We start from the raw sequence: 12,354 nt of genomic DNA, 5'->3' as shown, positions 1-12,354 counted from the left end.
CACTGTCTTGGATTATGTCTTTGGGAACATAGCATTCCTTTTTTAATCTTTCAGGCTCATTAATATGGTGTCATTTGAGAAATTCAGATGCCTTACCTTGAAAACTTAATGACTTGTCACAGTGTGATGATCTGTATCAGTACAAACTTTGTAGTTCGTTTCTGTGGTACAAAGATGTGAAGGAGGTTTAGTATCCTCCTAGATCCGGGCTACAGAAAACTTGTACTTGAATGAGGGGTCCCCCAGCTGTGTAGTCAACACATAGGCCCCACACATGGTGGTCTGTTGGATTAGTTTTCTCATGTCTGCCTCACTGCTGGCTCTTGGAACCCCCAGGGCCAGTTGATTAGTATGCCGGGTGCTGCAGCATTGGCCTAGCTGACTCGCTGACTGGGTACTTTCAGATCTTTAGCTAGCTCCATTCTTCCTCTCATTTGCCTTCCATCAGGAATAGACTGCCTGTTGTCTATGTACCAGACTGCCTCTTTGTTTACCCAGCACTTGATTATTCCAAGTACCTGTGTCAAACAGGAGATCATTCCAGACCTCTTTGCTTTCTCTGACTTTTATGTTTTAAATTGACCTATGTGCCAAATTTTATTTTGCATTTCTGGTTCCCAAAACAAGATATATGGCTTAAAAGAGTGGGTGAGTTAGGGGAAAAGTGGGTCTAGGGGTAGTGAATACATTTTGCAAGTAGCTGGGGTATTTTGGAGTTGGTTCTTTGCTTTTACTCTGACCTTGGTTGGGAATTTCTGGATTATCATAGGCAGCTTAGTCTCTAAGTCACATTTTAGATAAGGTAGTGTGTAGATTGTATAACTGTCTTTTTATGTCAGAGCCACTGAGGCAGTGGTTTTGGTTTTCTGTTATTATTTTGTCAGGGTTAGAGAAAAAAACCCAGGTTCTGCAGCCCGAGGAGAAGAAGACCGTGGCATACCATGAGGCAGGGCATGCAGTTGCCGGGTGGTATCTGGAACATGCAGACCCACTCTTGAAGGTAAAGCAGTTTCTGTCAAACAGTGAGTAGGCCAACTGATCGTATGAACAATTATTTGAGGGAGAAAATTGTATTCCCATGAAGGATAAGTATATAAAATTGACTGAGATGTCTGGTAATGATGGTGAGATGAAGAGCTTATGCAGAGAAGTTACAAAGTTTGGAAAGAAAACTGCTATTTAAGGGGACTGACCACTGTCCAAAGCAGATGAATACTGGAGGAGAATTTTCTTTTGAAAAGCAGTTGCTACAAGTGGGTTGGAATTGGGAGTCCATGGCTTTCTTGCCTGAGGGTTTTTTCCACGGCCACAGTGGTGGAAAAGCTGGTCTCATATTGAAGCAGCAGAGGAGAGAATTTAGGATTTTGAAGGACATTGGAAATTTAACAGAATCCTGGAAGTAAGAAGGCTACAGAGGAGTGAGACCCAAGTCCCAGTAGAAGCTGCCCAGCTCCCGGCTGACCACTACACTATGCCTGCACAGAGAGACCCCAGAGAGCCTGGCAAGAAAGAAAGCAGAGACCAAAGGGAAATCTGAAAGATGGGTGCAGCAAGTGAGATTGTTAAATTTTTGCTTTTTCAACTGGGTGCGGTCCCCAAACTGGTGCAGCACACACAACAGGAAGGATCAGTCTGACTTGCAGTGTCAGGGGACCACTGGCAGTGGAGGGGAATCCCCTGAAGCAAGGGAACCACAGAGAAGAGAACATTGAAGTGTACATAAAACATCCTAGACAGGGGTGCCTGGTTGGCTCAACTGGTAGAGTGTACCACTCTTGTTGACCTTGGGGTCATGAATTCAGGTTCCATGTTAGGGTAGAGCTTACTTAAAAATATACATATACATACATACATAATACATATATACATACCCAACCAAACACCCTAGATAATCTACAGAGAAGCCACTAGAACCGATAAGTGAAATAAGCAAGGTTACAGAATTCAGGATCAGTATACAAAGATCGGTTGTATTTCTGTATAATTAGCAATAAACAATTGGAAAATTAAATTTTAAAAACTCAATTTTATTTACAACAGCATCCAAAAACATAAAATATATAGGGATACATATCTTGAAGTACTTGTAGGATCTGTATACTGAATGAAACAAGACCTAAATAAAAACAGAAATATGCCTTGTCCCTGAAATGTTATGATCACCGAGATTTCCGTGAAGTTTCAGCACAATCTCTGTTGTAAATATAGCAGACTTTTTTGTAGAAATTGATAAGCAGATCTAAAGTTTGTATGAAAATACAGGTCAACTAGAATAGCCAAAACAAGTTTGAAGGGGGTTATACCCCCAATTTTAAGACTTTGTATATAGCTACAGTAATGAAGACTAATATTGTGAAAGGAACTAAACAGATCAATAGGATGGAATAGAGCCCAGAAGTAGACGTTCACACGTAATTGATTAATTGATTCTTAACAGAGGTGCCGAAATAATTCAGGGTGAGGAGGATTGTCTTGCAACAAATAGATCTGGCAACTCAGTGTTCATTTGGGGGGAAAAGCTAACACTGGCTCTCAAATTGTATGTAAAAAATTAATTTGAAATAGATTGTAAAAGCTAAAACAATAAATGTTTAGAGGAAAACATAGGTCAAAATCTTTGTAACCTTCGGTAGGCTATAAAATATTTTAGTACACAAAAAACATGAACCACAGAAGAAAAAGTTGATAAATGGGATATCATCAAAATTGAAGATGTTTTTGTCTTTGAAAGACACTGTCAAGGAAATCAAAGGCAAACCACATAGTCTGAAAAAACTTGCAGTATATATATGACAAAGGACTTGTATCTAGAATATATAAAAAACTCTTAAAACTCGAAAATAAACAACCCGGTGAAATCATGGGCAAAAGATCTGAAGGTATACAAATGGATATTAAGTACATGAAGATACTCAATTTCATTAGTCATCAGGAAAGTGCAAATTATACCACAATAAAATACCACAGCATAACCATTGAAATGGTTAAAGTTAAAAAGTCTGTCCTAAGTATTGGTGAAATGTCACTCTAGGTGGAGCTCTCATCCTTTGCTGTTGGGAATGAGAAATAGTGTAACCATTTTGAAAAACAGTGTGGCAGTTTCTTATAAAGGTAAACAAATGCTTCCATACAACCAAACAATCTCACTTCTATATAATCACCCAAGAGAAATAAAAACATGTCTACACTGCTAGATTCATAATAGCAGTAAACTGGAGACAACCCTGATGTCCCTCAACAGTGAAATGGATGTTTGGTATGTTTATACAATGGAATGCTATGCACCAGTAAAAATGAACGAACTATTAATACATATAGCAGTGTGGGTGAATCTCAGAAAGACTTAAGAGAGCAGACACAAAGTACATAGTATATGATTCCATTTATATGGAGTTCCAGAAATTGTGACTAATCCATAGGGACTGGTAGTGTATGTCTAGCTGCCTGGAGCTGGAAGGTTAAAGGAGGGGAGATAAGACTCACCGGAAAAGGGATACAAAAGAACTTTGCAGGACAAAGAAAAGACTTTCTTTCTATCTTTGTGGTAGGAGGTTGTGTTTGTCAAAACTCACGGGATTGTTCAATTAAAAATGGGTGTATTTTTACTGAATATAAGCTGTGCCTCAATAAAGTTGATTTTTTAAAATTTTAAGGACTTTATTCAGTGGCAAAAAGCACTAGGAAAGAAAATGAAGGCTCCTGAGCATCTAGGTGTGCCTTTCCCTTCGTCCTGTGAAGGAGGATGTGGCTGGGGCTCGTGAAGTTGAATGGCATCTAGGCCATGTTTGATCAGGAGTCCTCACTCACCAGCTGTCCTTTTATCAAGACTGAATGATCTCAATTGTGTTTTATAAAAGGATAAGAAGTACTTTCTAGAACCCTAAGGTAAAGTTATTCTAAAAGAAAATACTAAGTTAAAAAAAAGAAAATACTAAGTTATTCTAAGAGAAAATACCCCCTGAACAGTCAACTACTGCTAGATCTCCTCTTGCCAAGGCTGGAGGGTTGCCTAGCTGTTGTGCTTATTTTTCATCGGCGAGCTTATCTATGTATAGGTAAACATTAGGTTCACCATTTGGTGGTGGAATCCTCAATGTTTTGTATGTTTTCTACTTGCAGGTCTCCATCATCCCGCGAGGCAAAGGACTAGGTTATGCTCAGTATTTACCCAAAGAACAATACCTGTACACCAAAGAGCAGCTCTTGGACAGGATGTGCATGACTCTGGGTGGCCGGGTGTCGGAAGAAATCTTCTTTGGAAGAATTACAACTGGCGCTCAAGATGACTTGAGAAAAGTAACTCAAAGTGCATATGCTCAAGTAAGTATAGAAATGGAGTGTTTTTCTTCCTTGCTTTCTCAATTTGCACGAGTAATGGATATTTGTGGTTGGCTCTAAGAGTACTGTTGTGTTTAACTGGCTTATGCTTTTCAGGTAAGAATTCTTAAAAGAAATCTTTTTTTTTTTTTTTTCTTGGTAGAATAGTATTTAAAGTTTACAGATTTCTCCCACTATCTGAAAACAGAGCATTCCTGTGAATCCTTTTGGAAGTTGAAATGGCTCAAAGCAAAGAAGTACTGTTCATTTACATGGAAAAATTTTTGAATGTTCCCAGTTCCCAAAAATAACCTGTGGTAGACTTGTACCTTAGATCACATCTTGCTAATGGAGCCTGGCAGTGCCAGTCACTGCTTGGGTTGTGTGCTGCCTCTGCTCACTTCAGAATAAATGCTGAGTGCTCTTTTCACCTTTTTTTCATAGAAGAGAAGGTCCTCTTTCAATGTCTTGTGTTTAGAAAAAGCAGGTACTGCTGTAGGTCTTTCATAAAAGCAAAGTGGTGTAGCACAAACTTTCAAAAGGCAAGGGATACCTGTAATACTGAGAGTCTGTAAAGCATGTATGCAGAATTTAAAAGTTCCATCATAAGCCTGTGTGATCCCATGATGCAACACTGCCTGTACCCTGGCAGGTCCCTAAGAGCATCCCTTCTTGATCCCCTCCCTCCCTGCTGGACCAGCCACTCTCCTGACTGGTTACTGTCCTGCACAGATTTTGGGTATCTCTGGTGCACACATCCCCAAACAGTATAGTTTTGCTGTCTGGGCACCTCATGTAAATGACTTTCTTTGGGAACTCCTGTTACCCTTATGTCAGCTCTTCTCCTGGTCTGTCACTTTTTCAAGTCTTTGAATTTTTAATTTTTAAATGACTTTTTTTCTTTTTTTTTTTTTAACAATTACCTTCTGTTTCTCAGGGCATTATTTGTTGTGGTTGCATACTCTTGGGTTCTTTGTAGCTTAACGTTCATTTTTAAAATAGCATTTTCTTTTATATGTAACTTTTTCCTTAAGGTTTTTTTATTCTTACATTGTTCTTTTATTTTTCTGTCATTTTCCTGATTTCCTTTAGCTTTTTTGAAGTAGTAGGTTACAGGCTCCATCTTTTTATAGATGTCTTCCCATCGCACTGTCATCAGCTAGGAAGATGTTATTCTGTTCCTTACTTTTTTCTTATAATCACTTCTTAGACATTTTTCTATTACCCATTTTACACGAAATGTGCTTTCCTGACCTCTTAAGAGGGAGGAGGTTAAGACCGCTTTTTTAGTTTTATAGCTTTAGAATTCCCTTTTCTGTTGTTTCCAGGAAGATTTTAAAAACATGGCTTTCTGAGTTCTCTTGGCTCTGTTCCTGCTTCTCGCTTTCATCTGGGCCCTTTCTTGTCAGTTTGGATTTTACTTCCAGAAACTTCTGAATGTGGGGCTTTATTAGTATTGGGGGCTCATAAGGTCCAGGCTAGAGGCTGTGGGTTCAGGAACAGGAAAATGGCAAAACTCCCTTCCAGGATCACTTGTTCTCAGATTGGCACTCTGACCTATTCAGGAAGAGCCTGGAAGGCTTGAGTTTTATCCTCTTGGGTCTCTCAGGTCCTTCCTGCTTCTCTACTTTCCCTCGTGCAGGGAGAAGTGTCTTGCAGGTCTCACAGATGTTGTCTATGGGCTTCGTGTCTTGTATCCCTAGTCCAGTTTAAAATACTATCTCCATTGCCACCCCTGTCTATACAGAGCACCTTGTCTAAGCCAAGGCTGCCAGGTACGTTTTGCCTGGTTAAAGAGTAGTATTACAGCGAAGCATGCAGAGTTAATGCCATTACAAAGACTTACTGCCATTTTATAAGGCGGCCTGTCCGCAAAACCAGATGCCCACCACTAATCATATATTCTTTTTCAGATTGTTCAGTTTGGCATGAATGAAAAGGTCGGGCAAATCTCCTTTGATCTCCCACGTCAGGGCGATATGGTTTTAGAGAAGCCTTACAGTGAAGCCACCGCCAGACTGATAGATGATGAAGTACGAATACTTATTAATGATGCTTATAAAAGAACAGTGGCTCTCCTCACAGAGAAGAAAGCTGATGTGGAGAAGGTAGGTGCTAGTTGTATCAGTAATTCTCTACATGGTTAAAGTGACGGATTGACTATTTGGGTTGGTTTGTAGACCTTAGCACTCCCTGTAACTGGCTAACTCTTGGATTCCTTTCTTCTTTCTGATTCTGTGTGTGCTCTGTCTCTGTGAGGAGGTAGGAGTGCAGTAGTGAACAAAAGTAGGACACAGCCCCGGCTCTTGTGGCTTTTAGCAATGTGAGTGCAGGATTAATTGAATCTGCTAATAACCACAAAATACACAATTGAGTCAGCCCTCCTCCCTACCCTGTGTTTTACTTGTACTCCTCAGGAAGGAGCACAGTGGACTGACAGTAATTTACCATTTTTTTTTTTTTTTTTACCTCTGGAATAAGCAGGTAGTGATGAAAGGGCAAATAAAAGCTAGCCCAACTAGATTGGGAATTGGCACGTGAAAATTACCTTTGGCTTAATTATGAGCTTTTTGCGAATAAACATGCTCTATGTTTTCTCCATATGATAGCACCTTCCAAAGGGAGAGTTTCCTTCTGAATTCAGTGGATTTTTTGCATCCAGTAAACTCTTTAATTATGAGGGATTGACACAGATAAAAGAATAGTCCAAGATACACCATTCCATCAGTAAGGCAATCCAAAAGCATCCATGCTGTCTCTTCACAAAAGTGCCCCAGTGCAGGTGGAGTGAGCTGGTGTCCGGCACACTGCAAAGCATGCACAGAAGCTCTGAGGAAGGAAGATCAGAGTGGTCGGGGAAGGCTTTGTATAGAAGATAGAACTTAGATTTTATGTAGAAGGATAGTCAAGTTACAGTGAACGTGGAGAGGAGGGGAGCAGATGGCAGCGTGGAGGGACCTTCAGTACCCAGGTTCTCAATAGCTAGCTAAAAAGTTTAGAAACATCGTTTTAGAAATAAGATTGACCTTCTCAAGAGTGTTGAAATGGTGACATTCATTTGAAGGGGAGTATGGCAGCAGTGTGCCAGCCCAGGGGAGTGGCAGAGACTGCTCAGAGGCCGCTGCAGGTCTCACATTCCTGACACGGCGCTAGGGCTGGCAGTGGAAGTAGGGCAAAGGCAGATCTGAGAAACCAAGATTTATTGGTTAAATGCATAGACTGAACGAGAAGAAAGCCCTTGAGATGACTCCTAGTGGCAAACATGGCGGGGGCTGGGGGTGGAGGGAATCATTCTTGAACCCAAGAGAACATGGGCATTGGACATTTGCAGTGAAATTTGGACAGGAGGTCCAGGTTGGAGATCAGATTTGTTGGTGGTCCATCTCATAGCCAGTTGTGGAAGACAGTGGAGGAGCTCACTCAGGACCCTGGCTGCAGGAGCACAGTGTGCATGTGCAGATTCAAGAGGAGGATGCCACGTGCACACCACAGATGCCAGACAGGTCCAGGGAGTCTCACACAGTTATCTGTCCTTATGCATGTACAATGCACATACTGCTAGTGGTAACAAAAGCATGTTTGGGAAAGGGAAATTGGTTCAGTGGAGTGAGGATCTTGAGATACTGCAGACTTCTGAAGTACTATCTGGCCCATTCGAGAAAATTAAATCTGTGAGGAGTAATGTTGAGTCAGCCAGGAGATACAGAGCCATCAAGAGGAGAGGTGGCTGGAGGCTTCGCTGCTAGGACTAGTGTCCTCCATTCTGGGCCTCCGTTTACTCTCTGGGGACAAGATAATACGTAAGGGTTAAGCTTTAGGAGAATAAGGGTAACTGGCTAGCTTCACCCATTGTCTTCTGTGTACCAGGCACTGCCTAGATGCATGAACTTCTGTCCAACTCCCTGCAGCCTCAGGAGTTTGATATGTTACCTCCCATTTTACAGAAGAAACCAGTACACGGAGGGGTTAAGTCCCTTTACTTAAGGTCATGCAGTTGGTAAGCAGCAAGACCAGGGTATGGGCCCAGTGTCTGCAGAGTCCTTGCCGTTAACCTCAGACCAAGCCTGTGCTGTTGCATGTGGCTGCTCCTAATTGAAGGGTGCCTTAAGCACACTGGGTTTTAAAGATGTATGAAAAAAAGAATGTAGAATATCTCAATATTATTTATATCGTTATATGCTAAAATGTACGTGTATACAGTACATGATACTATGTTTGGGGACACCTGGATGGCTCAGTCGGTTTAGTGTCCATCTCTTGATTTTGGCTCAGGTCATGATCTCTGAGGGTCATGAGATTGAACCCCACATCGGGCTCCATGGGAGGTCTCCTTCACATTCTCTCTCCTTCTTCCTCTGCCCCTCCCTTCACTTTCTCACACTCTCTCTCTAAAATAAAGAAATAAAATCTTTTTTAAAAATGATGCTGCATTTGGTATATTGGGTTAAATAAAATACATTATTGCACTGTAAGTGGTTACCCACAACTGTGTAAAATAGGCAAATTGAGAAGTAATAGTGGTTTAAGAAGAAAACCTGGTTACGTTTTTAAGTTCTTCTCTCTTAGAAATATACACAAAAATATATATGGATAAAAATATGACAGTTGAGATTTTCTTCAGAGTAATCTAGGGAGTAGATGACTCTAAGTTGAGGACTGTCAATAGTGCCTACATGGGGATTTGTTAGTCATTTTCTGCTTTTGTGCATATTTGCAGTTTTCCATAATAAGGCTTTTAAAAATTGATAAAACAGAATAAAATTGCTTGATTATTTGGCATCTCTTAAAAACATGCCATCTGGTTTAAAGTACAGATAAGTCAAATTTCTAAGTAGGGAGTTACCTCAGGAACTAATAAATTTATTTTGTGAAGTCAGTTGATACTTTTACCCTGCTTTGCTGTCTTTGTGTGATGGTCTGATGCTCTAATAACCACGCTCCTGCTCCCCTGACACCCTCCCTCACCTCCATACACATAGGTGGTCAGGTGTCCCTTTCCTGGTGTCCTCTTAAGATGTATACTGTCAAATTTGTGGTTCAAGCATAGAAATGACTAGAACTTCAAGATACATGTTTTCACATAAACCTTCCTGGCTTCCTTTTGTATCTCTGCCCTTGTGTGTCTGTTTTATCCAACTAACTTTTTAAATGTTCTGCTTACCCTATTTCTACCCTTTCCCCCAACTTGCATTGCAGCCACTTTTATAACTTTGTCACGTTTCCTTCCAGAACTTTTTTGTATAAGCACATAAAAAGATATATATTTCTCTCCTTTTAAAGGCAAATATAGTATACCATACAGGATGTGCTTCTTGCTTTTCTCACTGAATATGTCTCTCCAAGATGTTTATAGAACAGATTCTTCACTACAGGTGCATAATTGTTCATTGTGTCAATGTATTGAAATGTAGTTAGCCCCGCCCTTACTGGTAGACATTTGGTTTTCCAACAGTTTGTATATTTTACTCTAAAATCCTGGGACTTGTCTATATCTTTCTCAGTAGGCTTAAATCCTGTTTTGGAATGGGGTTAGCTATAAATTTAAAAATCATTAGCTTTGCAAAGACTTTTGCTAAGTAATTGCATTTAATGGGAATTGTTCATGTTCCAGGTTGCTCTTCTGTTATTAGAAAAAGAAGTATTAGATAAGAATGATATGGTTGAACTTTTGGGCCCCAGACCGTTTGTGGAAAAATCTACCTATGAAGAATTTGTAGAAGGCACTGGTAGCTTGGATGAGGATACTTCACTTCCAGAGGGCCTGAAGGACTGGAACAAAGAACGGGAAAAGGACAAAGAGGAGCCCCAGGATGAAAAAGTGGCCAACCAGATTCCAGATGGGAGACCGTTTTAGTTTGTGGTTTTGTGGTCAACTCTGGCTTTCTCAGAGGAATAAGGACACTGCAAAGTTGATCATAACCATCTGCTGACCGGGTTGAGATGGTGGGAAGAGGAGTCCTTAGTCCTCAGCCTCTGAAGTCACAGCCTGGGTGCAGGGTGACTTTCTGAAGGCCCAGGAGAATATGTGCCCGAGCCCATCAGGCTCTCAGACAGTGGCTGGGGAGCAAGGAGAAGGCACCCAGCACTGCTCCCTCCACTATCCGTGGTGCCAGCTGATGTGTGTCGGGGATCGACCATGTGTGGAGGCTTGCCAGTGTGGGAGAGGTGTATTTTTCTCTTTCCATCACCCACTCTTCATTCCTGTTTCCCTTCAGAGTTTCCCCTCTGTGGATGAGCTGTGAAATTAAATTGGAGTCCTGATAAGAATATTTTGACTTAATACTTTAAAGATTGAATCCAGATCACATGTTGCTGTTTTAATGGAATGGTTTTCTACGGAGAGCTATAACATATCTAAAAATATGAATGTATTATGTAAATATGGCTTCTTTACATCAAAAATAAAGTGTACTGTACTTTTTTCCTTCTGAATTCAACAAAGGGTCGCAGTTTTATGCTTGGGGTCTTTTCTTTTAGAAACCATTATGGAAAGGAATTAAGTATTCTAACTGTGGAGAGAAGAATCCTTCAAAAGCCAGTCCTGCTGGTTCTTACCAGCACCCACAAAAGGCTTGGTAACTTCTAGAATTGTACATTCTGGAATGATGAACTCTGGATATAAAGAACGTTGATAGGAAGTCAGTACAAGAATCTGTGACAATGGCATCAGTTTACATCCTCACGAGGCTGGTGGTGACAAGATGTGGTCCTAGCATCTGGGTCTGGAAGACCTTGTGGGACCACGGCAGGTCTGGCAGGCTGTCTCAATCCATCACATGGATCTCAGTTATTTCAGCTTGCCTTGTGTGTTGATACAGTTAAGTATGTTGTGGGAACAACACAGACTTCAGACACAGATTCAGGTGGCATCCCTGGAACAGACAGTACTGGATAGACCGGGAGGGAGGTGTTATGGGGAGACTGCTGTGGCCCAGGAGCACTCCTCCAGGTGGCCCAGAGGTGCTGAGCTCTAGCTCACTGGACTACAGAACCATGTGAGGACACCGGTAACTCAGTGTGACGGGCACGGGGCCCTCCTCAGTTTCTGCTGCAGTCTCCACTGCTCTGTGCAGTGACCTACAGCTGTAACAGATCTACTGCCTCCCTTCCTCACAGGATGCTGTGGGAGGTGGTTCAGTGAAGAATTGTGTGAAGGCTGTATGATTCACCTGGCCATCAGGGTGTTCAGTGTTCTGTTCTCCACACAGACAATGAAGAGACTACTTCCTTGTACCACTGCAAGGAGAGGTGCCAGCATGTGCGGAGCTCTGATGGGCCTTGGCTGCGAGGCCTGTGTAGTCGAATGAAGTGGATGGTGCCAAACACGGGTCAGGTTTGATGCAGTAAAACAAAAGGGACCAAGCTGTACATGAGATGGTCAGATGGTAACTCACCTGCATTCCTAGTTCAAGCTTGTGGAGTCCTGGGAAGGCAATGGCCTGGAATAGCCACCACAGCCATCCACGGGTTTCCTGGTCTGCACCCGGAAGCCCACAGCACTGTGGTGAACATTGTTCATGTTGGCTCTTGCACGGAGCCTGACTCACACTGGGTGCTCACAGCACTTGTCCTTTCTCTCTTCCAAGGTCAGTCAAACCTAGCATATTTCCAGGTTGGATGACGATGGTAAGATACTTACTTTTACTGTAGTTGCACCAAGGGTAGTTCCCCATTGTTGGGGATCCACTCGAAGATTTCTGTGGAAATAAAGCCTGTGCTCACCGCAGTTCAAGTCACACTGCCATGTTTAATGATTCCCTTTCTGTCTGCCCAAGTTTGGGGTTCAGCACAGCATAGATAATTACTTGGTGTAAGCCATGGCCAATCACTGAGCTCAGGCCTTCTGTCAGGTGGGGGAGCTCGGTTACCCTGTGTGATGACCCCAGATGGAAATGGTTCCAAATGACAGTCATTTCTTTCTCAATCCTTGTCCAACAAAGGTCAGAGGGGGCTGTGCAGTCACTGGGACCCAGATGGGGGAAACCATCAGAGAGAGGCAGAGTTGAAGATCAAGCACTAGCCTTTAGAGACTTGGCA

At 41.9% G+C, this 12,354-nt stretch overlaps 1 protein-coding gene across 2 annotated transcripts in view; it reads left to right on the top strand.

Annotated features, from left to right (window-relative positions):
- AFG3L2 (AFG3 like matrix AAA peptidase subunit 2) overlaps positions 1–10,754 on the top strand; it is a 38,522-nt gene extending 27,768 nt beyond the window's left edge. For both annotated transcript variants that reach the window (XM_038543908.1, XM_038543909.1), the window contains 4 exons: positions 885–1,000; positions 4,120–4,320; positions 6,231–6,425; positions 9,929–10,754. In XM_038543908.1, the coding sequence (XP_038399836.1) occupies positions 885–1,000; positions 4,120–4,320; positions 6,231–6,425; positions 9,929–10,171 (755 nt within the window). In that variant the 3' untranslated portion in view covers positions 10,172–10,754. The remainder of the gene's footprint in view (positions 1–884; positions 1,001–4,119; positions 4,321–6,230; positions 6,426–9,928) is intronic.
- The last annotated feature ends 1,600 nt before the right edge of the window (positions 10,755–12,354 follow it).

Source organism: Canis lupus, chromosome 7, assembly GCF_011100685.1.
Source record: "Canis lupus familiaris isolate Mischka breed German Shepherd chromosome 7, alternate assembly UU_Cfam_GSD_1.0, whole genome shotgun sequence".
Classification (NCBI taxonomy): domain Eukaryota; kingdom Metazoa; phylum Chordata; class Mammalia; order Carnivora; family Canidae; genus Canis; species Canis lupus.
The sequence above is the reverse complement of the archived record's forward strand: the minus strand, read 5'-3'. Positions and strand labels throughout refer to the sequence as shown.